Source organism: Solea solea, chromosome 9, assembly GCF_958295425.1.
Source record: "Solea solea chromosome 9, fSolSol10.1, whole genome shotgun sequence".
Classification (NCBI taxonomy): Eukaryota; Metazoa; Chordata; class Actinopteri; order Pleuronectiformes; family Soleidae; genus Solea; species Solea solea.
Genome location: NC_081142.1, coordinates 24,168,520 through 24,193,285, shown reverse-complemented (window position 1 = coordinate 24,193,285; position 24,766 = coordinate 24,168,520). Strand labels below are relative to the sequence as shown.

Genomic DNA, 24,766 nt, shown 5'->3' with positions numbered 1-24,766 from the left:
TCCCACATTATGATATCTGGCTGTTCCTGGGAGCCCTCTGTAAAAATTCCCTCCCGAACAAATATCTCATAAAAACAAAGCCGATGTGCCATTATTTTAGGTGAATGCAATATGCCTCTATAGATTTATGACTTAGTTTCTCATAATTATCATATTTATGACTTAGTTTCTCATAATTATAGTTATGACTTAGTTTCTCATAATTATAATTATGACTTAGTTTGTCATCATAAGTATCGTATGTATGACTTAGTTTCTCGTAATTATCATATTTATGACTTTGTTTCTCATAATTATAATTATGACTTAGTTTCTCATAATTATGAATTAGTTTCTCATAATTATGACTTAGTATCTCATATTTATGACTTAGTTTCTCATATTTATGACTTAGTTTCTCATATTTATGACTTAGTTTCTCGTAATTATCATATGTATGACTTTGTTTCTCATAATATGACTTACTATCTCATATTTATGACTCAGTTTCTCATATTTATGACTTAGTTTCTCGTAATTATCATATTTATGACTTAGCTTCTCATAATTATGACTTAGTATCTCATATTGATGACTTATTTTCTCATATTTATGACTTTGTTTCTCGTAATTATCATATGTATGACTTTGTTTCTCATAAAATGACTTACTATCTCATATTTATGACTTATTTTCTCATATTTATGACTTAGTTTCTCATAGTTATGACTTACTATCTCTTATTTTTATTTTTATAAGTGGTGGAAACGGGCCTCTGTGGTCAATACACTCGCGTCTGTCGATGATCGGTTGGTTTGGGCTGTTTTGTTTAACCCGGAAGCTCTTGTTTCTGTTGACAACGAGAGTCACGGCGGCTAACACCATAGCTACCACACTCACATACACACAGACAGTGACAAGGACTTTACAAAAATGAGCGAAACACAGAACACTGCGGTATCTGAGGCCATTTCCGTTCACAATTTCTCGGACAAGATTCTGGAGCAGGCCGTTCACTTTCACGTGATGAAGCTCAGCGGCGGGTTTTTCCTCTGGATCGGTTCATCTCCAGTCCTGTCAAACCTGGCGGTTTCAATGAGCAGCAAATATGTAAGTGGAACATGTACTTCCGCAACAACAACAACACTAATAATAGTTAAATTACTACATAAATAAATCTGTTGTACTAATGGAAGGCAGTACAACCAGTTTTTGGGCTCCCACATCTCAGGTTCACTCAACAGGTTGTTTGAGGTTTGACAATATTTGACTTTTTGCCGATATGGCGATATATCGAGAGAGCCTGGGCCAATAACTGATGCTGATAAATACGTCTTAATCTTTGCCCAACTGCAGAGTTCTTTTATGTCGCTTTTCCATTGTATAGTTCTAACACTACCCAGCACAATGCTTATGTTTTAGCAGTGGCGGAGCTAGACTTTTATTTTTGGGGTGGCCAAGGCTATTTTAGGAGGTTACGGTCATTATGCAACCACCGTAAAACTTACTTTAGAACTAATATTTCACTGTCCATCAAGGCTGTTAATTGTTTGTCTTTGGCGATTGTTCTTCTTCTAGTAAAGTGGATTACAACTCTTTGTGGTACATAGCACCAACTACTGTACAGTAGGATTCAAAATGCAACTGAACACGGTACCTGGGGCCCTTTTTAGCACCTGCCCTGGCAAGGTTCCAAGCGAGCGTCAACAGATATTGATATTTTTTTTTACAGCATAAATATGTTTTTCATTGTGAACTCCATGAACCAAGTCAAAACAAACACTTATATTGTAAAATTCTGTGGATAATTGTCATGAATATTGTTGTTGAGATTATATTTGATGGAATATCATGATGTCGTTTTAAGATCATATCACCCAAAAAACACTACTTGTGCAATAAGTACTTTTGTAGCAATTTAGCCATGAATAATGTTTTTTTTTCATTTATTTCGTGTTGTCTTTTGCTGCAGGATTCAATGCCTTTATCCACATTACTCATGGGGGATCCGTCCAATACTGCTCCAAATACTTTGTCACAGAGATTAGGTAAGTCAGTAAGTGTCAAACGCCCCTTCATATTATGCTCCAATATTATGTTCATATTTATGGATTTATCTATAAGTGACCACACCAGTGTTTAATGAGTCAGAAACACTGAAACGAAATGTGTAAAACTGTAGTGATCAGTGTTCAAAACTTTGGAAAAGCTTACATCACACTGAAACAGTGAGACTGTGTTCATTTACTTAAACACAAACATAAATGTCCGTCCATCCATTTATTTTTTATTGGTTAATTTTTTAATAGACGTAAATTGAAAGTGAAATTGTGTCCGCTTAGAGTTATAGCAGGGGTCACATGATGAGAGGACGGACTATAAAAACATTATGTACGTTAAATGTAACCCAGTCCACCTTAATTTAAATAGCACTATTTACAAAAACAGCAGAGTCTAACAATATCATATGCTCAACAGTCCAGGAGAAAATCTTCAAAATCCTCTCCACTCTTGAGTGGCGGGAGCAAAGCTTTATGTTTGTTAATGTCAGGCGTTTATGATCCATAGCTTTTGTAAAACCATCAAAGTGCCACCAGCTGCATTAGCCGTGGGGTGGTATAGTAACCCTTGTTTTCAAGGCTGTTTAAAAAGTCTTAATACACTACATTTGTTACGTAAGTCACCTTCACGATGGGGCGACTGCATTGATGCAGCCCTTTCTTGTAAACATTTAAACTACAGAATCGTTGCACCTTTGTTGCCAATTTGTTCAGTAATTAGTTTTTGTGTGTTTTCCAGCAAAGAAGACCAAAAAACAAGTGTTTGTGAGTTACAGTCTCCCAGTGACGGACTCCAACCTCAGTCTGTTGGTGGAGAACAGGATAAAGAAGGAGCTGGAGCTTCACCCTGAGCATTTCTGATAAACAGAGCAGGTCCTCCCACTTTTGTGCTTTAATACAAATCCTAATACAAGCAGACACGGTCACATCAAGTGTTCTTTTATTGACATAATAAATTAAGTGTTTCATTATCAAAACATGTAGGCCCATGGCTTTTTTTCTTCTTTTTTTACAAATGCATCATATTAAAAAATGACACTTAAAAAACAGTATTAGTGTTTGTTCTGGGTTTTTTGTGTGTGCGTGTGTGTGTGTGTTTGTTCTTTTTATTGTAAAACATACAAAGTACCGAACCTTACAATGTCCTCAAACTACGAGCTGTGTACTAAATATCATTTCAGAATACAATCTGTGCATTCCCAATTATTTAGAAACAAAGAGTTTTATCTACGCAGTGTGCTATAAAGTATTATGCTATGAATTAATGGCACATGTACACACACACTCCTTAAGGGATACTTAGATAGTAAAGTGTATAAATGTACACTTATCACGACGAGGCCAGGTCTACACTGCTACACGCTAATCGTCACAAACGCTTATTTCAAAGAAACTAAAGATACTGTGCTTTCTGATCCCGAGAGCAGGATTACAACAAAATCACCACTTCACAGAGAACACGGGGGTGGAGAGTTTGAGTGGAAACGTTTACTGATTAAGGAGGTATTTCAAGTAACAAATTTGCCCTTGGCAACGTGACAAAAAATAAATACTGGTTTTTGATCAATTACATTCTCTGTTTTGTTATAGAACAGAGCCATCGCGATAAAGCCATTTAAAATGCCGAGATGCATCATAAGACCACGGTCCGCCCACTGGTCCGCCCACTGGTCCGCCCCTAACGTCTGTTCAGCTCTCGGATTTGTTTAGCGCGACCCACAGGCTACACATCTACACCGTTTGCCGAGGTTTTTCCGGCTGCTCGTCACATCCGACACAACCATCATACACCCACAGCTATGGCAGTAAATCAGTGTCTACTCAGACCTCAGCATCTGAGGATAAAGTGCCACATCGGCCTTCATGTAGAGGGACCACGAGTAAAGGACATGAATTTACATGACAAAAGAAAATAAAAACAATTTTGTGCCATTTTCATGCAAAAGAGTGGTAGTGGTTTAGCCAATCCCTGCGTCTCCAACGTTTGGCTAAATATCACAAACACTTGATTGTGTCTCTGACGTTTAGTGCAAAGTAAAAAATGACAAGATGTAGTGAAATCGTCTTTCAACGAGTCCGAAAACTCACAGAGCACACGTTAATGGCAGCTCCTGCAGATGTCGCCGCAAGAAAAAAAAACCACACACCACTGAAAACCTTCATGTAATTTCACACACACCTACTTCAGGTAAACGTGGTCAGGACAATAATGTTTTTGGCAACTCCTGAATGAGTCATAATCACTACAAACTACACAAAAGTACTATTTTCACCTCAAAATCTACCACTGCAGGAGTTCATAGGAAGATTTTAGTTTTTCCCTCTTAAAAGTCTTTTCATTTCCAAGGAAACAACGTTTAGTTCAGTTTTCTGCGTGAGCAGTTTCATAGGAGCAGGGAGCTACAGAGCTCCGGTCACGCAATCCCCGTCAGGCAACATTTGGAGCCAAAGCAACGCCATTTTGGCAGGAAAACAGGTCCAAATCCAACTGGTCTTTTTGGCGGCTGTCAAAGATATAAAAGGGAAGATGGTGGACAGTCTGGGAAAATGTCACTCGCACCAGGCGATCACAGAAGACAGAAGCCACCGAAGCCTGTAGATCAGGCACAGAATCCAGTGCTAATTAAATCTAATATCCTCTTTATTTGACATGCTTTTATTGCCTTTCTCCTGAGTAGGACGAGGAAAATGAATCATAAATGTGAAGATGTCTGGAACGATGTCTCCATACTTGTGAAAGAAGCACCGGGGGGGCCGGATGGATTCAGTCGGTCAGATTGTGCGATTTATTGCTCGATCTTGGTCTAGTGGAGTCGCAGAAGCTTTTTCCTGCCAACATGGCGGCGTAAACACCACTAAGTCACTTAACGTCCGGAGCTCTATTGCTCGGAAGCTCACACTCCGTTGGCGATGGCATGATTTCCAATCACCTCCCCGCCGGTTGCCAGGGCATATGAGGCGGGAACGGCCGCCAGAGCGGTGGCTGCTGCCACTGTAGTGCCCCCGGTGGCGGAAAGGTGCAGCGGTGTGTCGTGGACCCGCGAGTAGTCCCTGTCGCTCTTGGTGAGGAGCAGGTGCTGCTCCCCAGGGCGGAGCAGGGTCTGCCGGGTGAAGGTCTCCCCGTCCGCCAGGCTCTCGGGCAGGGGTTGGCCCCGCGGCTCAGGCAGCAGCAGCAGGCAGATGATGCACAGCAGGGTGCAGCAGGCAAAGATCACGTGATGCAGGAAGTAGCCCTTCTGGTTGTGGAGCTCCATGATGGGAGCGGTGAGCATGCCGAAGCCAGCACTAGCCAGGACCAGACCCAGGCCTCCACCCCTGTGAATGGAGAGAAAGCAGCAGTCGAACAAAGAGCTTGTCAGGGCGTCAACGTTCTGCATCCAATATGACTTTTTATATGTCATTAACCTTGTCTCTTTCTCTCCCTAGTTTGTGTCTTTCCTTCCTTCCCCCTCTCTCTCTCTGTATCCTCATCTTGCAGGTTACAGGATCCAGATCCAGTTTTCGAGGCTATTGCTATCATACATATCATCACCATTATTATTGTGCTATAATTAAAAGTTGATATCATTGACTGTATAAACTTGTAACCTGATACAGTTGTTGTGTATCTGCTCCTGGTCTCTCACTCTCTTCTGTCTCTACCTCATCTCCCTCTTGTGCTTTCTCTCCCCCCTTTCTCTCCACCCTTTCTGTCCCCCATTTTCCTTTCACCCCAACCGGTCGAGGCAGATGACTGCACATCTCTGAGCCTGGTTCTGTCAGAGATTTCTTCTTCTGTTAAGAGGGAGTTTTTTCTCTCCACTGATGCCTAGTGCTTGCTAATTGTGTTAACTGTTGGGTTTCTCTGCTCTCCTTGATGTTGTCAGTGCCTTGAGATAATGTATGTTATGATTTGGCGCTATACAAATAAAATTGAATTGAAAACCAATGGACAAAGGTTCCGTGTTATGTATGACACAGACTTTACACTTGACAGAATGTAAATAAGAGTAAATCAACACAGAGCAACAGCTACTGTATGGGTTTAATGACAGCTTCAAGCGTTGTTTACACAGTAAAGAGATAAATAATGAAACATTATAAACTGTCAGCATCAGACTCACCTGATGACCGTGGGAGTGATTTCAGCACAAAAGAAAATGCTGAGTACGCTGACGGCGTGCGAGGAGAACATGCCGATGATGGAGAACGCCACAGAGAATTTCCTGTTCAGGCTGTCGCGCAGGACTGTCCAGCAGAGGGCGACACAACATAAGCGTAAGCAACAACACAGAGCAGCTCAAGCAAATGCCACAAATATGGTTTAGAATTTACTGTTGTGATGTAGTCGTACCTGTGTCGTGGCGAAGGCTGTACTTTCCAATGACTGGAGTCCATGTGTGAGCGTTGGACAACAGAGGAGAGGAGAACACATCATTAGTATAAGTAATAATCTAAATCATAAAGTAAAAGTATATTCTGCAGGAATCCACAGTTCACAGTCTTGAGAAAAAGTCCCTTGATTGTGATTTCAACACATTTTCCAAGTAAAAAAAAGAGTGTTACGAGTACATTATGAATCACACGGTAATCACTGTACCGGTCAAGGTCGTGCAGCTCTTTTCTTAAAACAGTGGACAGAGCAGTGCTGACTCAGTGATAGATGCTGCAGATGTAGGTCACAAGCAGAGGGAGGAGGAGAATTCATCAGCACTGATATAATGACACACGGATGTAAAGTGCCTGTTGTGTAATGTCATCACTCTGTTATGCAACGTGGATTTTTACATGTACGCTTTGTCCTGAGCGTCCTCTTCACTGTTTTTACTCTCCTCTGTTGTTCCATCAGTAAACGCGACGACCTTTACGTGACTTTCTTTTACCTTCATCGGGATTTTTGTGCTGCGTTGTGAGGCTGTAAAATCAGGAGTTAACGCGCGTGTGTTTGTGAGCAGCGTAAATCAAAGAGTAAAAGACAGATTTGAATGAAATTCTCTGGGGTTTTTCGGATAAAGCCAAGAAAAAAAAGATATTTTTAGGTTTTGGTGGCGGGCCAGACACAAACACAGAACTGGACGTGCTAACGCTACAGGATATGGGAGCAGATCAATTCTCGCGCTTCCACCTCCTCTCCATTAGGTGGCAATATGCCCACTCTCAGCTCATCAGTAATAGCTTGCAGCTAGTTGTTAGCGTGTTGAGCCTCATTCCGAGCCTCCCTACGATCCACCAACTTTAAAATATTCAATTCTTAAAGCTCAAACAAACGCACTGGCCTGAATCTTTCCACATTTTTGTCCTTGTTGTATTTTTTCTCTGTGTATCGGCTACTTTTATCATATCTGGGTATTAGCTGTGGTTTGCTAACAAACCAGAAAATAATGCTCAGAGTACGTCAGTGGATTGCATTAATGCTTTTAATTAAAAGCACGCGTCCTCAAACCACCTCACAATGTGGTTTCTATTGGAGCTTTTTCCATCATACAGTTGGAGCAGTTTTTTGATTTTTCATCAGTGATAGAACCTGGTGGGGTTTTTTGATTTTTTGAAAAAATGTGACGCACGTGATGCAAACAAAAACGGACACCCTGGCTAAAAGCCTGTCTTCCCATTCACACGCTGCGGGCACAGCCATCAGGAGCAACATGGGGTTAAGTGCTCAATGTCCTGTAGACAACGACGTTGCCTGACACCCAACCTGAGCAGAGTAGAGTCAAGCCAAGTAGTGCTAAAGCGGTATAATGGAAAAGCCGGATTATGACCTGAACTTTACAAGATCTGAACGTGACAGGGTCTTTCAGGATGTTAATAACCAGGTCTGAACCAGGTCTGAGCGCTTTCTCTTAAATGTCCCGTACTCACGGTTGAGCAAACCCAGCTGCAGCAGCGACGCGAGCGCTGTTATGATCATGAAGGTGAGGAGTCCTCCGCGACGTCCCATCAGCCCCACCGCGGGGCAAAGTGCCAGGCAGGTTGCCATAGCGATGCCAGCCATAGTGTAATAGTCTGCGTGGCACAGAGCGGTGGGCTGGGCCTCTGGGTCCATCATACTGCGGGCGAAACAGTGGTGGATCCCATAACCTGTCAGGCTGCACACACACACACACACACAGAGAGACATGAGGCTCCCACACACACGTCCTCATGTGCGATTCATGCTCTGTTGGCTTCGATCGGTGAAAGGAATAAAAATACAAGCACCACACTCACGAGTTGACGCACAGCACCACAATGTTTTTCCACAGGTTCCTGGTGCTCATCATCTTGACAATGCAGGTCCTCTGGGGTTTCCTGTGCAGCTCCTGCTCCAGCTCTGGTGGGAAACATGAAACGCATGCATTCAGGCCACAGCTATCACAGGTTAACGAGAGTCCAGCCACTAAAGTGACCTTTGAGCACAGAGGCGCTAACGTGCCGCGGGGACCGTTCATAGATAGGAGATCCCTAATCCCAGCCTCATCATTTATCTGTGTGCCAGGCTCACAGGGAGCTGCAGGAGGAAGACGTGTCTGTGGCTCACAGAGGAGCGAGGTTCTGTCTCAGAGAGCTTCACAATTACTCCGGTTTTTGGTCGTGTGGTTGTAGGATCTCCTGACACACTGGCCCAGTTCCTGGATGCTCCTCCTCAGACCACATGTTACCGTGTAGTCTGTAGTCTCTCATCTGTCCAGAGGACGGACTGAGCTCTCGCAGCTTAGGAATCCATCCAGCTGAGATCTGAGGACGCAGTCAGGACTGTTCCGATCTGCACCTAACTGGATTATTCGGGATGAATGTTAATACCAAGTCTGGACGGGATCACCGTTAGCTCGGACTTTGCCAAGTGTGGCACCAGTAAGCTGCCAAGAAGCGACCTGAGAGCCAGCTGCTCACTGCCAGCAGGTACGCTGGAGGAAAAACATCTTTTTAGCCACTTCACTAATGGCTCCAACAAAGGATTTCAAGCACAGAAGTCACAAAATGACATCTTTGAAGTCACTTTGGTGCAGAGGAGTGAGCGGTTTATACAGCAACAGAAACTTCAGTTTCACATTGAAATAAAGAAGCAAACATTTGCTTAAGATATCGTAGACTTAAGCAGAAAAACACTGGTGTGTGTATAACCACACTTTAAACAACCTTAACTCCCTAAACAAGTTATTGATCCAACAAATGATTATTTGCTCCAAAAATGCAGGAATATTCTGTGGAATATCTCCTTAAATTCTGGGTTTGCAACAAAAAAAGCTCTTTAAAAACAACACCACCTTGAGCTCTAAGACAGAATAAAACAAGAATGGTTCACTGCCACAGGATATACAGAAGAATTGCTCGTGACGTGTTTGTGATGAGCTGGAAAATGCTGCACACGTGTGACTCTGACTGGAGCATCACTCACGTACTGATGTGGATAAAGTGCTCTGTGATCCTCACCTGTCAGAACCCCACTGGGCTCTGTTTCCATGTCAACCTGGTTCTTCTTGGCTATGTGCAGCATCATGGCTTTGGAGCGCCTGTAGTGCTGGGTGGCCAGCAACCAGCGCAGCGATTCAGGGAAAATCCTGCAGAGAAAGAGAGACATGTGGCGGGGGCAGGCGAGGACAGACGGACGGACGGATGAGTGAGGGGACGGAGACAAACCAGAGGAGAAAGAAAGGATTGTTCTGTAAGTTGAGGGAGAGTGCACTCAAAGCTGTGTAGTGCAGTGTGTGTGTGTGTGTGTGTGTGTGTACTGTACAAGCCGACGCCTGGCTCAACCTCCCCCCCACCCTGTGGATTCCCTCAGAGGACAGGACTGAGGACTGAGGACTGAGGACTCAGGACTCACCAGACATAGGGCAGCATCAGAACGAAAGGGCTGATTATGACGATCTGCAGCACTTGCCAGTCGTCGCGGTCCGTCAGCGGCCAATGGCGGCACAGAGCGGCCACCCCCGGCATCAGGAGCTGCCCGCCCACCATGAGGAAACTGGCCACCATCGTCATGGAGAAGCGCCATGCTGGCAAACAGAGCTCAATCCCTGGAATAAGAAGAGAGGACTTAGTCCCACATGTTTATGCTGCACGTACGAGGCTGTGGTCAGTGCGGCACTAATGGCCTGGAATAGTGTGATGTGTGTGTTTGTCAGTATTTAGTTTCCTCTGTGAACCACTGACTGCTCCTGATCCTGATCTTTCCCCTGAGAGAGACCACTTTAACACCAGACCTCTTTAGAAACTCAGGACAGACTTCTGCTAAGTGTTTCCCTGCATCCGTGCCTTCATTTCCATAACTCCTCCCCCTACTGCCTCTATTATGGTACAGTCCAGATGGCTTGGTCCATATGGCAAGGTCTTTTTGAAGGTGACCATTGTCAGCGGGTGAGAAGGAGGGAGGGAGGGAGGGGCTGGGTTGCTCTCCTGGCATGGTGCACTCTCACTTCTTATTGTAGGAGATGTTAAAGAGAGGAGAACACAGGGCGGAATACAAATGACTCTTCCTCCATTAATCAGTGGAATCACAGAGGGAATTATAATAAAGTCAAGTGAGAGAGAGACACAGGGAGAGAGGAGGAGGAGGAGGAGGGAATAACACACACACACACACACACACACACACACAGAAGAGAAACAATATCACAACAGATGTCTTCATCTAGAGCGGAGACGGACGATTCTTTTCTCCATCAATCGAGTCATCGTTGGGTCAGAAAACGTTATAATATGTCGATCAGTGTTTTCAAACCTGGAAATGATTCAGTTTGAATGATTTCTTTGTTTTATGGAGCAAAGAAATGAAGCAAATATTTAATATTTAAGAACCCGAAACAATCAGAAATCTTGTTTTTAATCATGAAAAAAGCTTCAAACCGATGAATCCATGATGAAAATAGTTCATTTAGTGATCGATTCATCGAGTAATTGTTTCAGCTCTATCTTCATCACCACTGACTCTCAGAGTGGGAGTGAAGGATTGTTTTTAGTGGCTCTGTGTGTCTGTCTGTCTGTTTGTTTGTGTTTCTGCACTTGCACTTGCCAATGTGACCAGCAGAGGGCGCCAGAGGCTTGTTTTGCGTGAATGCGGCGAGGTCTGCCATCTCTGGTTGCCTTGTTAGTTTCCTACACACAAACAAAAGCACTGTAGATGCTGTGGTGTATATGCAGGGCCTGCGTGTGGCGCTGTAACGCTGCTGCACATTCCTCCTCAACTCGTGTGTCATGTGTACGACGAGAAGGTTTTTCTGAACGACTGTAAGAGACGCAGTAATGCAACAGTATAGACGCCATCAAAGAAAAAGAGAGAGTTATGCTATTATGGGTTTGTTCTTATTATTATGAGTCATGTTTCATGGTTTGGAGATTTAAAAGATTTAAAAGACTGTTTTTAGAGCATTTTTCAGACTTAAACTCCTGCTGATGTTCATAGATTTTGGGGCAAACATTGTCTGGATTCTAGCTTTCATATATCTTCTGATGTTGTGTTTAAATCCTTACTGTTCGCTGTTGTTGAGTGGTTTAATGTGTAATGGCCGCTCATGTTTTACTTTTAAAGGTGATTTTCATTGAGTGTTTGAAAGGATTGGAGCTGAAGTTAAGAACTCTTTCTTTTTTTCTTACTTTTCCTTAAAGTGAAAAAGAAAAACGCCAGTTAAAATGTCACTTGGCACCAAATCATGTTGTTCCAAACCAATCCAGTGTGAAGTTAGTTTTTAAAGAGCTGTTCAAACGTATTTGTTTCCCTCAGATTGTTTTTTCACTCACGTTTACTCAGTCACACGATTTCATCCTCGAGTGGCTTTTAATTTGATGAGAAAATGCGTTGCTTTTTCTCACTTTTTCTTCATGATGAAGACGATCCGAGTATAACGTGTATGTGGGAGCTTTGTTGTGTTTACTGCTGTGTCCCTGTTTGCTCCCAGAAAAACAACACAGCACCGCGGCTCTGTGGCTTCTGTCCACAGCAGTCAATAAGAATGGATTACACACACACACACACACACACAGGACTCTCATTGACTTGCATACAGCTTTACCAAAACATCACCACAACCAGTTTATGCCAAACTCTGACCTGAAGCCACCAAAACAAACACACACACGCGCGTGCACACACACACACACACTGGAGGACCTTTTGTTCCAGCTGAGTGGAGAATGATTCTCCTTGTGCTGATTATCTCACTGCTCCCCCTGTGGGCTGATAAACCCCCCCCCCCCCCCCACACACACACACACGCACACACACACACCCACCCCTGGTTCACCCTTTGCTTATCTGGGCTAAAGCGGTTCTGTCACCCTCTGAAAAGCCACCATCCCCCAACTCTCTCCTCCTTCCTCATCCAGCTCACCCCTCCCGTCCACTCTTTCACCGGGCCGCTCTCTCCTCTGTCCTCTCTCCTCTGTTCTGTCTCCTCTGTCCTGTCTCCTCTCTCCTATCTCCTCTGTCTTGTCTCCTCTATCCTCTCTCCTCTGTCGTGTCTCCTCTGTCTTGTCTCCTCTGTCCTGTCTCCTCTGTCCTATCTTCTCTGTCTTGTCTCCTGTCCTCCCTCCTCTGTCCTATCTTCTCTGTCTTGTCTCCTCTGTCCTGTCTCCTCTGTCCTATCTTCTCTGTCTTGTCTCCTCTGTCCTATCTTCTCTGTCTTGTCTCCTCTGTCCTCTCTTCTCTGTCTTGTCTCCTCTGTCTTGTCTCCTCTGTCCTCCTCTTCTTCACATCTGCATGTGAACAGTTGCAGAGTTTCACAAAACAAAAGCCTATCATGGAATAAAAGGGAGGTGAAAACAAAGAAGACAATGGAAACCAGATCTGTGATGACAAATGATGACAGACCCCCCCCCCCCCCACACACACACACACACACACACACACACACTGTTTCCTTGCTAACCTTGCCTGGGGCACGACAACAGTGAGGAGAGAAGATTGTCTTTCTAACAGCCAGAGTTCACGTGTGAGAGTGACTGTGATTAATGCTCAGGAAAACACAGGCTTTTACTTTACACATGAAATGATTGATGTTTGTGTGTCTTGGCTTTGAGTCGATGGACCTCATCACCTCCTCCTCATCATCATCATCATCATCGTCGTAATAACCTTCCTGTGTTGTCTCTGGTGAACGTCTTCATAGGGATGTGGAGGACATGGATAAAAATGCTTGGCGAGGGCACGACGCGGCAGGTTGCCTCCGCTGAGTCAGCAGTAGTCGCGGCTCATGTTACACAAACACAGAGTGTCAGTGTTACTGTCGTTACCTGGAAGTCTCTGAGGAAGCAGAAACAGCTCAGTGTGTCCCCACAGAGCTGTGAAGAGACCGTTTAACTCAAACACCGTCCTTGGCCCGAGCTAAAAGCACGAGAGGAGAAGTGATTGTGGACAGAACTTTTACAGATGACCGATTACATCACAGTCCTTACAATCCTCGCCTCGACTTGTGTTTCCACTAGCATGGTACCAGGTACTTTTTTTAGTACCTGCTCTGGTTCCAAGTGAGCCAGGAAGTTCCAGTAAGAGACGTGCGAGACGAGAATCAAGCAGAACACTGCTGAACTGTAGATCAGTTAAAAATAAGGATGTCACCTCCAATACGATACCGATATTGCAGCCTTGAGTATTGGCCGATACGATATCAGCACGAATCACACATACTTTAATGACATATTTTGTAGTGTGGAATGTTAGAATAGGCTTGTTCAAGTGATATTACAGAGAACAGTAGTATGAGAAAAACTGACCCATTTATTATTAACCAATGGGTTACATCAATTTTAACCTTCAACATAAGAATCTTGGATTTTTTTCCGTGTTAATTTCATCAGGAGGAAAGTACCAAGTGTTAATGGGGGTGTTTTCAGAGCACCCGTGTTTCACAGGTAACAGCGTGTCTTCAGAGAACACCCCCCTTGTTTTCACTATTTTGGATTAGCCCAACCCACACAGGGTGAGTGACTCGTCCCGCAGGTGAGCCCGGAGCCCGGGGACCGGCCCCGCAGACGCACTGAGCTCCGTGTGTGGAGCTTCAGGACACATTTAAAACACACAAAGCTCTTGGCATGGCTGGTTTTTGGGGAATAATTAACAAACAGAGGCTGTTTCATGCAGCCGTGCAGTGATGACTCCGCCCACGTTGAGTAGGAACTATTTTATAGTGGAAAATCAAACCTCACTCGCGAGGCGAGTCAAGGCAAGCTGGGACCATCGGTGGAAAACTTGTACCGCCACCTGATGGTGAAGTGCGATACTGCAGGACCCTGATGCGCGAGTATACCGGGGTCCGCGTTATGCGACATGCACCATGGCACAAACTTATTTCGCTCAGGGCATCAGTGAAATCTGATTATCCAGACTAACCTTGTGCTTGTTGTTGGCTTGAAGATACATAATATAAAATATTAAATGTTCTGTGAGATGAGATGAACAGCAAAGTCTGGTGCTAACTGCACCGAGTGTCACTTAATAACTTTCGCTAAAATATAAGTCAGCACCTTAATTTCCACTTTGTCACTTGGTCACTGACACTGGTTACTGATTAAAAACGTCCAAACATTATCTTTGAGTACTTTAGCTCTGCAGGATTTAACTTGGATTTCAGCATCATGAAGGGACCAAATCTGTTCAATCTGTTTTTCTAAGACAAAATCAAAGGAGGCGAAACAGCACGAGCAGCAATAAACAAGAACAAACCAGACGTCGCAGCCAAATGACTAAATAATAGACTCATGTAGAATCAGTGCAGCAACCACATGTGCACGTGAACACGTTTACATTAGCGGAGCAAACTAAAGCGTGAGCGCAGTTTATTATGCTCTGCGTGTCGCAGCAAAAGAACTGAACGAAGAGAGATTTCAAATGAGCAAGTGAGAATGACTGCCAGAGAGAGAGCGAGAGAGAGAGAGAGAGAGAGAGAGAGAGAGAGAGAGAGAGAGAGAGAGAGAGAGAGAGAGCCAAATGGGATGAATGGAGGAGAGGATTGGAAATGGAAAAGGACCAAGAAAGAGCTGCTGGATTTAAAAATAGAGATTCAGAGCTGCTTTCACAGTGACAGAGGGTGAAAGAAAAAAAACTGACAGAGAGAGAATTTCTCTGGGAGATTCTGCAGAAATTATAATGAAACTCAGTTTCAGTCGCCTTTAATACAACATATATATATGTATCTATATATATATCTATCTAGATATATATATATGTATATACATATATATGTATATACATATACACATATATATGTGTACACTCAAATGTCTTGTTTTAGTCCACTGAAAAAAAAAGATTCCGTTTTAATGAAAATATTCACATAAAACGACTGTCGTTTTTCCTTCAGAATATTCTTATTATTTTTATTATTCTGTGGATTTGCGGCTCATGTTTGAGGCAGTTAACGTGCATAAAAACAGCCGGCTTTTACTGCCAGAGATTGTGTTACAAAGAAGAACTTTTAAGTTCAAGGTCAGCACTTCAACCCCCACTGTTTATTTTATCCCAAATCAAAAGTACGAGCACTGAGCCAAGTCAGCGAGACAATGTGTCAGCGCCAGAGCACAGAGCGATTGTTCTTTTCTGTCTCTGTCCTGCAGCACATGAACGAGACGTCGCTGTGCCACAAAGTAGACAAGAAACCAGGTAATCAAATAAAACCACTTTCTATCAGTCATGGAAAACTGCAAATTAGGTTTCAGTGGCGTTCGTGTATTCAGCCTTTTCTAGGGCGTCTTTATGATCTCACGTGACAGTCAGGGTCAAATGTTCACCTTTTCCCTCCTACTGTATTCATCCACACCTAGTTTTTCCCCTTTCATTTCAAAGTACACGCAAACAATCAGACACACACTGTTACTTTTACACATTACAAGCACTTGTTAATTGAGTGTTAGTGACCATGTCTGTGTGTGGGAGAGACGTGTCGTCCATTTAATCTCATTTAAGATTTAAGATTGAAATGAAAAGAGACGTAAAATACAGGGTTTTGTTAAATCATGTACTGATGTGAGTGTAACTCTGATGGTCTGAATAAAACTGGACGTGTGAAAATGTTAGCCCGACTTTGACAAATTAAATCAAGTAAATAAGACAAATTCACTTCAGTAGAATTTCACACGTGATTGAGTTGAATTATTGTTGCATGAATACATTTTGTGGGACCCAAACTGGCTAAGGCGCGCTCTGCACATGCTCCACAATTCCCAACCCCGGGCTTTGACCAGGAAATTAAAAAATCAGTGAAGAACAAAAACACAGAGAGGTGAATTTAAAGACTTACAAGGAGACCAAGTTTACGCTCTGCTTGTTGAAAGAAGTGAATATTTCCAATGTGATAAGAAAACACACAATGGTGCTCGAAAATGCTAATGCTAACATACAAAAGAGGACATAATATCACCACCTAGCGCAGTGGAGCAGAGCACAATTCATTCGGCTACAACCGTAGCTCCACATATCTGCGGCCATGGCCAGTTCACTCGCTTACTCACAAATATATGCCACACTCATATTTATTTACACCATCACGTCAAAGTGCCCGTGTTGTTTAGATGATTGATGGTTAGCTAACACTTGCTAATTAGCAGTAAACACATTTAAATCAGCCTCATCTGAGCTGGCATTAGCATGCTAGCACACAAAACAAAACAGTTTACAGTTTGTATCAACATCACCATTAGCTTTAATGAAACTCTTTGTTTGGGTGATGGTTTATTGACTGCATGTTGTCATTTACCTCATGATTACATGATTAAATAAATGAAATTCTCAGGAGTGTCTGTCTCCAGCAGACGGCCCGTAGGCGCAGGCCGACACTTCTGTTGACTTGTTCTCAGCAGACTTATCTGAGACCCCTGACTGAGAGGGACGACACGTCCCCCCTCTCGCCTCACGCATAATGTATGACTAAGCTCTCTCTCTGAGAGAGGTAAGAGGGGAATGTGTGGGGGTTCACAATAAAACTATACAATGTTAAACTTCTACAAGAGCTTTACGGCTAACTCCGCTCCCCCCTCTGTCTGGGCTGGGGGGAATTAAAGCCTCAAAAGTCTTCAAGGAAAGCGTATTTTCTAAAATTTTATGATTATTATTTACATACATACGACAACTTCTAATCATGTCCTTCCAGACGAGCATTTCAGAGTTAATCAGCATTCATGCTAACGCACGAAACAACGAGACCATTCAGCAACACTGGGCATGGAATTAGATTTGTGTAGCCAATCAGAAGCTGCCTTCTGATTGGCTACTGCGTTTTGGAGCGACAGCTCAATGGAATAGTCGCTAGTCATGGGCATGGAGTCGATGTCCGTCTTAATTGTACGTTTCTAACGTTTGTCAGATTATAAACTTAACATTACATTACATGTCATTTAGCAGACGCTTTTATTTTAAGATATCTACGTAACTTAAGATACGTAGATATCTGGGGAACGAGTTCCAGACGGACAGCGACTCCGTTCTAATGATGTCATAACTCCACCCCATTCTGGCCTTGTCTACGTTGTTGTCGTCTTCCTCTCCTGTTGTCTGGAGATAGTTTGTTCTGTTCAATTAATGATAAGGTTTGACTTTTTTTCTTCCGTTATTGTATACATTGTAACAAATATCTTTTTTTTATACAGCACACACGCTGTATGCGCAAGCTCAATGTCGTCTTTTCTGGTTTTGGTGTATTTGTGTAGCGGCACCACAGCACCACGTGCAGGCCTGGCATATGTACTACAGCATTTAGAGTCGAATGTCGCATTTACGGAAAAACCTTTTCCAAAATGACAAAATAAAAGATCGTTTCGTTCCATTTCCATGAGGTTAGAGGTTAGAGCCTCAAACAAAGTCATTGGATGGTAGAAGAATGCTAGGACTTTGAATGGCGCTTAACATGCTAACAGCATTTCACGCCCTAATGGAGTGGAGGTGGACACACTTCATTTAATAAATCAATTTAGCGTATGAGCTACAATCATAGCTTGACTTGATTGTGCATGAGTGAACCTTGTTTAGTAATCCGTTATGTTCAAGCATTAATGGTTATGTTTTTAATAATAATCCCCTCCCTATCTTTGTGATCTGCTCTGGCCTCATCTGCAGATCAGCTCCTCTTAGTCGTTCCAAAATCAAGGCTGAAGCTCGAGCTTTCTCTGTGGCATGAGCTCCCACCTCACATCACGCCGGCCCCCACGCGCTGTTGTTTTTAAATGCTTCTTTTACTGGCTTTTATGTGTGTCTGTGAGCCCTCAATAGCCCTCTTATTAGGGTTCGAGCACAAGGTGCGTAGAACACTTAGTATTATTAACTTTTTTTTTTCCTCGAAGTAAATAGCTTTTTTGAGGGCCTGAATATTGAAAAAAAAATGGAAATGGGAGGGGCTTACCGAAATTAAAATCAGCTTTCATCAGGTGACTTTTTGTCGCGTTTCACGTACATGAACAAAAGTTGGTACAAATGTTAATCATGTCAGGATGGTCCAAAAAGTCAATGACGACTTTGCCATAAATCCTACAGGAAGCCCGCCATCTTGGACTAAACGGCCATTTTTGGGCGATTTTTTCCATTTTGCACCAACGGTAATTGAGCAAACTTGTTCTAGAGTTTTTGTGCGATCATCTTCAAACTTGCTGTTGATTTGTATTGCATGGTGCTGCACTTTGGTCCACCCTGGGGTTTGAACTGAGAAACTGAGAAAGAACGAAGAAACAAGAGCAGAAAAGCAAACATGCACGACGGCGGCGGTGATGATGCCACAGCATGTACTTACTGAGTACGTAGAGGGAGAGAGCGAGGCCCGCCAAGCAGAAACCCTCAAAGAAGCGCAGCGTGCTGAACATGGTGACGTTTACAGAGAAGGCAACGCTCAGACCAAACACCAGCATGAAAAGCACAGAGAGAATCAACACGGGCTGTCGACCGAACCTGAGAGAGAGAGAGAGAGAGAGAGAGAGAGAGACAGAGAGAGAGAGAGAGAGAGAGAGAGAGTGAGTGCAACAGCGACATCAGTCAAAACAAACAAACTGAGCGAAGAAGCTTTCGCGTGCTGTCGGATGAAAGAGATCATTCCACCATTGTCTTGTTTAGAGAATGTGAATTTCCTGGATTACGGGGGGGGGGGGGGCGGGGGGGTCAGTTGACCAGTGGGTCAGGTCAGAGCTGAGCACCTCCCCCCCAACCTCCCCAGCACATTTCTTTACATTGTCTCCATGGCAACTGAGCCCAAATACAATGTGGGGACTTTTTTCCCACGGTGTTGACAGGCAGCCCCGCAGGCCGCAGACGGGACTACAATGCATCCAACGGACAAACGTGTGTCTTAAAGGGCCATTTCACCCAATTACAGGACATGTTGTTCTCACTGAGCCACGCAGAGAGTTTTGCTTGAATTAAAATGACTTTTGTCTCTGGATGAAGAAAACTATTCTTTTTCTTGGTGGTGCTCACCATTTTTTAACGTTGTTGATGATATGGTGCTTTCATTTGTTTGAATTTTAGCCCTGGCAACAGTGGGACTGACAAATATTCATGATCCCTGCAGAATGAATCCATAAAAAGTTCTTGCGAGGACAGCAGTGTGAAAGGACAGATATATTGACTCGCTGCCAGGGGTCGATTCTGCCGGTTGCATAAAGAACTCTGTTTGAATAAAAGCCACTGGGCAAATTAACTTCTACTTCTCACTTGATTTATTACATAAGATAAAAAAAATTTTAAAGGACAGAATCACTCATGTTGGCTGTTTGAATAGAACATGTTGCCATTTGGAGGAAAATAGATGATAAAGAATGGTACATACAGTAAGAACGGACACTGTCATTTGTCTACTAAAACTACAGACTGTAAAACAGAATTATACTTTTGGGGACAATCTGTAAGCACTTGATTCCACAAAGGCTGGAGAAAAACAGGAAAAGAGAAGTCAGTTTCAGATCATTGATGGTTGGAGAGCGTACCAGTCAGCCATGACACCCATCACCAGGTAGCCAAATATGGAGCCCACTAGCAGAGAGAACTTGGCGATGTGCACCTTCCAGGCAGAGTCACACACCAGATTCCACTGAAAACACAAGACAAACTTTTTCAGAAGACAAAAATCAGCAGTGGCAACATGAGAGGCTGAGTGGTTATGAACACATGAACTGTCAGGACTGTCAGAACCCACTCACTGCTTTTGTTTGTGCAAATATTCAAATGTCAGTTGAATAAAAAGCAGAAGAGAGAAAAACACCAGCATTTGTGTGTGGACTTGTATTTAAAACCTGTTCCTAATGAGACAGAACTTCATTTCTGAGGAGCTGGTTAAGATGAGGCCTAAGATTTGAACAGTGGTTTGGTTAATGTTAGTGTGAGGCATTAACTGGTTAGTTTGGACCTTGACCTTCAAGATAATGAGGCTGTCTGGATTTATGATGATTTTATGGCTGTAGAATTGTCAAAATATGTTCAATGAGTGAGTTCTTCTGCCCCTTTCCCCAAGATAACTTTCAACCGTTTAGGAATCTCGTCTGTGATTGGACGCTCGGAAGTCCTGAGGTTCTACCGTAATGACAAGTATATCGGTGCAAAGCTCTATTTCTCTGCTTTCCGGTATCCATCCGTCCATTCTAATACTGCTTTATCCTCCACATGAGGGTCATGGGCACCTGGATAGATCGCCAGTCCTTAGTTTTTGGGTTTTCTAGATATCACAACAGTCTAGGAGTTACAGTCATGAGACGCATGCATGGCTAATCCTGTTGGCGACAACAGAATGGTAAAAGAAATGAAGATATTTTATGTTATTTGGTTTTATTTTGTAGTTTTGTAGTTGATTCAACGTTTAGTACAAATTTGCACATCTGTTCCAAGTTTTAAGTCTCCAGGAAATGACTGTGAGGCACATGATGTCCTCTGACTGTGAGTGTGTGTGTGTATGTGTGTGTGTGTGTGTGTGTGTGAGAGGGTGAACAGCATGCATGTGAACGCGGTCTGCAATGACACAAATCAATAGTTTTCCACTCTTTTCCTCGAAGGCCACGGGTCAGTGAACGCCGCACCGCTGCAGCTCTGAAACTCAGCCAAGGACGCGTGTGTGTGCGAGCACATTGTGTTCTCTGCGTCTGTGACCCTGAAAGTGTGTCTGAAAGAGTGCGACGCAGCAATTCTGCGGTATTAAAACGTGATTTACTCCTCGCTGAGCCTCCTCTGGTCCAGCAGAACTGTTCCCCGCAGCCTCATCACAGACAAAATGGATGACACTTTCAAATAGTTACCACATAAACGTGTTTATACTGACCGATGGGCTGGGGGGGGGGGGGAGTGTGGATGGACTTGTGAGTTTATTGACATTTTATATAAAAGCAGAAGAATCCATATAGTGACTCAGTGTCTGCACTTTTATGTAACATCCACGTCGTTATTATACTTGATATATAATATATATATTGATATTATACTTCTGTGATCTTACTATTTAAAAGAGCCATTTTTGTCTTCTCCAAAAGAAAACTGTTGACATGGCTCTAAATGTGTAACGAACAAATGACTTCATTTAAGTGCTGGGATTTCAGTTCAAACACAAGTTTGTTGGGTTCTTTACATGTCATTTTTGGGTTCTGGGGCGTTTGATGTAGACATGGGATCATGTGGCGCATATTTTAGTGGACGAAATATTAAACCACTGTCATTTGTCGCTAGAAAAAGAAGTGTTTGCTTTGAAAGAAATAATGAAAGAAGGAAAGGAAATAAAGATAAACAACATTTTTTCAAATCTACAGGGAGCCAGTGCAGAGCATGCTGCCCTAGAGCCACAGGTTTTCATTAAAATCAGTGGATTAAAAAGCTTAGTTCAGTACTTCCTGCATGAGCGGCGCACAGACTCCGTCTGACACAGTCACTGAACTGAAATACTGACTTTCAGCAGCGCTGTCTCTAAAAACACCAGACTCCTCTGTCGGACGTCGCGCTCATGACTCGACATTCTCTGACCAATCAGAGGCCGGCAATCTGTTGACGTCACATTTTAGTATAAGCATAAAAAAAGCACCATTATGTGTCTTTACAGCGTCTGTTATCTCATCATAGAACGCGGTCCCTGAATCTGGAGCCACATTTCACTTTCAGATTACTTTGAGGCACAGGCCGAACAATTAATGTCCTTCCTCTCCTCCCCATTTCACCCCAACCTGTCTAGGCAGATGGGTCAGACATGTTTGAGTCTGATTCTGTCAGTGCTTGCTCATTGTGTTGTCTACGTGCAGAGCCTTGAGATAATGAACAAAATGTGTATGGAAAAAACTATTTTTAGACTAAATATTGTCCTGAGCGACAGAAGAGAACGTCTTTGTTTCGCATAAAAGTTATTCTTAAATGAGAACAATTATGTAAAAGTGTATCGCAAATTATACCGCAATCGCAAATTCATTCAAAAATAACCACAGTTAGACATTTAAATTGTTCAGTATATTATGTATATTGATATTAGAAATGTTTTTGTTTTTTTAAATGCCCTCCAATCGATTTCGTGTGACCAGCCAATCAATATCAACTTATGAGTTAATTCTGTATGTGTCATTAATTGTGAGCTATATATCATTTCCATAACAACACAGGCACTTTTATTTTGAAAACCTGTGGAAAGAATCTACTTAAATCCACCAGACCAGATGCTCAGTGACCCTTCAGGTCATTTGAGTTTAAAACCTCTGCTCTAAACTGAGAGTCAAAAAGAGGAGCGCTGTAAAAATGTCTAAAAACCTTAAAAAAGAAATACTTCTGTAAACCGGTAAATAAAAATAACAGAGCAAGTAATGGACTCTTTGATGGACGGTCAACGGAGGGAATTATTGGATCCAGACATAACTAGACACTCAGTAATGGTCAAAATCACTGGATATCGAAATAAAAAAACACAAACTTCACTGAGAAAACACTGTAAAAATGTAAATAAACAACAGGAGCAACTTTTTATGCTTTATACTTTGGTATGGGACATGAAAATGTGCCCAAACCACAATCCACATCTTACCTCTAACTTTAATATTGAACCATAGCCTCAAGAATGAGGTTCTGCCTCATTAGCACCAGGTTTTTAGTCTCAATGAGGATTACTGGTCCTGACAAGATGGAAGGTCCTTAAGCGGTAACAAAAACGAGTGCGGGTATTCACGTGAGGACAGTCTAACCTAAACCATAACTTAATCTTTAGAAATGAGGTTCTGCCTCACTAGGACCAGGTTTTGGTCTCCACGAGGACGACTGGTCCTGACGAGGTCAATGTTTATGACAGAAAAGCGGAAACAAACACATCCTCTCATGTTGAGCTCAGTGGGTAACTTGTTAACTAGTTAACTTGGATCAATGGTGATGAAGTGAATATTTTCTCCCGTTACCTTGGTAACCACATTCTGACTGAGTCCCGTCTGCAGCTCCAGTCTCCACTCCTTACAGGCGCACAGTGAGGGGCCCCCGCCGCCCTCCCCGTAGCCTTCCCCGGTGTCGGTGCCGTTGAGATGGAGCAGCGCGGGCGCTCCTACGGTAACCGGCGCCTCGGTCCAGTTCGTGTCGTTCGCGAGGGGCTGCACGCACGTGCCAGTGGGCTGAGCCAGGAGGAAATAATCCGAAAACTGGCTGAATCCGATGAACAAAGCTGGAATCCAGGTCAGGACCACGAGCTGCTTCTGGTGTTTCCCGAACCCGCCCAGAGACGGCAGTACCGAGCCGTCGATGTGCGGCAGCAGCCGCGGCACCGGGTGCTCCAGCGGAGTGAAGCCGTTCTCTGGCGGGTGGTCCTGCGCCTCCAGCCGGCCGCCTGCCATCACGGCCCGGCCTCACACAAGACACAGAAACTGGGTGGAAAAATGAACACAAAGAAATCCAGCAGCTGATAAATAAATGATAAATCCTGCGTGAGCAGCAAGAGAGAAGAAGCTGGAGAAAAGATCCACGGGGAGGAATCACGGAGCTGCTGCCCTCATGGTGAGTGACGGGGGCCGGGGATGTCCGAGAGGAGCGGCACTGTCAGGGGAACGAGACGCTCCATGAGAGGCGAGGACTCACACCGGCAGCCGGCGTCTTCATGATCCATCCATGTGGAGCTGCTGCGGGCCCGGGTCTGTGCCTGTGCGTGTGTGTGTGTGTGTGTGCAGCTACATCCACGAGTGTCCTCCTCCTCCAAACATCTGCTCCGGACCTTCATCCATGTGTTCCCTCCACAGGTCTCACACCTGTCCAAACTGTGAGCTCCTGCACGCGCGCGACATCACCCTCATCACCTCAGCTCCACTGTGTCCGAGCTCCCGCTCTTCTTCTTCATCATCATCATCATCATCGCTGGTCCACTGTGATGAGTTCAAGGACACAGCAGCCGTCGCCTCGTCAATGGGACGCGAGGCTGACGCTGAAGGCTCCTGGAGCAGAGGGAGGGAGGGGTGTACAAGCCCCGCCCTCCTCCGGTCGCGCGATGAGCTCCGATTGGATTCTTCCAAAAAAAAAAGAAGCGACTGCAGCAACAATGATCGTCTTTGTGCGGCCTTTAAATCATGAATCCATGATCTCTAATGTAAACATTCATATGTGGCGCGTGAACGTCCCGCGCACACTGAGTGTTTGCGTCATGTGATTTTTTTTTATAAACAAAGATAAATAAATATTTCAGCAGACAATAGAAGGATGGGACGATGTTCTGCCTGTCAGCCGCGAGGGGGCGCCAAACGACCACTGTACGAGGGCTTGTTATTCATTTGTCTTACAGCGAAATATCAAACCCACACATATGAGCGAGTGAATGAGTGAGTGGGTGCCTGAGTGAGTGACTGACTGACTGAGTGACTGAGTGAAATAACTT

At 43.8% G+C, this 24,766-nt stretch overlaps 2 protein-coding genes across 2 annotated transcripts; one reads left to right on the top strand and one right to left on the bottom strand.

The window, feature by feature from the left end:
- The first annotated feature begins 820 nt into the window (after nt 1-820).
- psmg4 (proteasome (prosome, macropain) assembly chaperone 4) lies at nt 821-3,088 on the top strand. Its single transcript, XM_058638257.1, has 3 exons — nt 821-1,089; nt 1,952-2,027; nt 2,779-3,088. The coding sequence occupies exons 1-3, from the start codon at nt 913-915 to the stop codon at nt 2,898-2,900; spliced, it is 375 nt and encodes a 124-aa protein (XP_058494240.1). The 5' UTR covers nt 821-912; the 3' UTR covers nt 2,901-3,088.
- On the bottom strand, nt 2,963-24,296 carry LOC131465513 (solute carrier family 22 member 23). The gene is made up of 10 exons (XM_058638255.1): nt 23,313-24,296; nt 19,896-19,999; nt 18,710-18,864; nt 9,826-10,018; nt 9,432-9,559; nt 8,229-8,331; nt 7,881-8,107; nt 6,373-6,405; nt 6,143-6,266; nt 2,963-5,354 (listed from the first exon to the last, which is right to left on the bottom strand). The coding sequence occupies exons 1-10, from the start codon at nt 23,736-23,738 to the stop codon at nt 4,934-4,936; spliced, it is 1,914 nt and encodes a 637-aa protein (XP_058494238.1). The 5' UTR covers nt 23,739-24,296; the 3' UTR covers nt 2,963-4,933.
- Nucleotides 24,297-24,766: the final 470 nt, after the last annotated feature.

Excerpts from the sequence above, each read along its gene's own strand:
- psmg4 (XM_058638257.1), top strand. The coding sequence starts at position 913 with ATGAGCGAAACACAGAACACTGCGGTATCTGAGGCCATTTCCGTTCAC. Across the intron at positions 1,090-1,951 it reads TTTCAATGAGCAGCAAATAT|GATTCAATGCCTTTATCCAC; the intron begins GTAAGTGGAACA and ends CTTTTGCTGCAG. Across the intron at positions 2,028-2,778 it reads TACTTTGTCACAGAGATTAG|CAAAGAAGACCAAAAAACAA; the intron begins GTAAGTCAGTAA and ends TGTGTTTTCCAG.
- LOC131465513 (XM_058638255.1), bottom strand. The coding sequence starts at position 23,738 with ATGGCAGGCGGCCGGCTGGAGGCGCAGGACCACCCGCCAGAGAACGGC. Across the intron at positions 18,865-19,895 it reads ATGGGTGTCATGGCTGACTG|GTTCGGTCGACAGCCCGTGT; the intron begins GTACGCTCTCCA and ends TCTCTCTCTCAG. Across the intron at positions 10,019-18,709 it reads TCTCTCCCTCTACGTACTCA|GGATTGAGCTCTGTTTGCCA; the intron begins GTAAGTACATGC and ends TTCTTATTCCAG.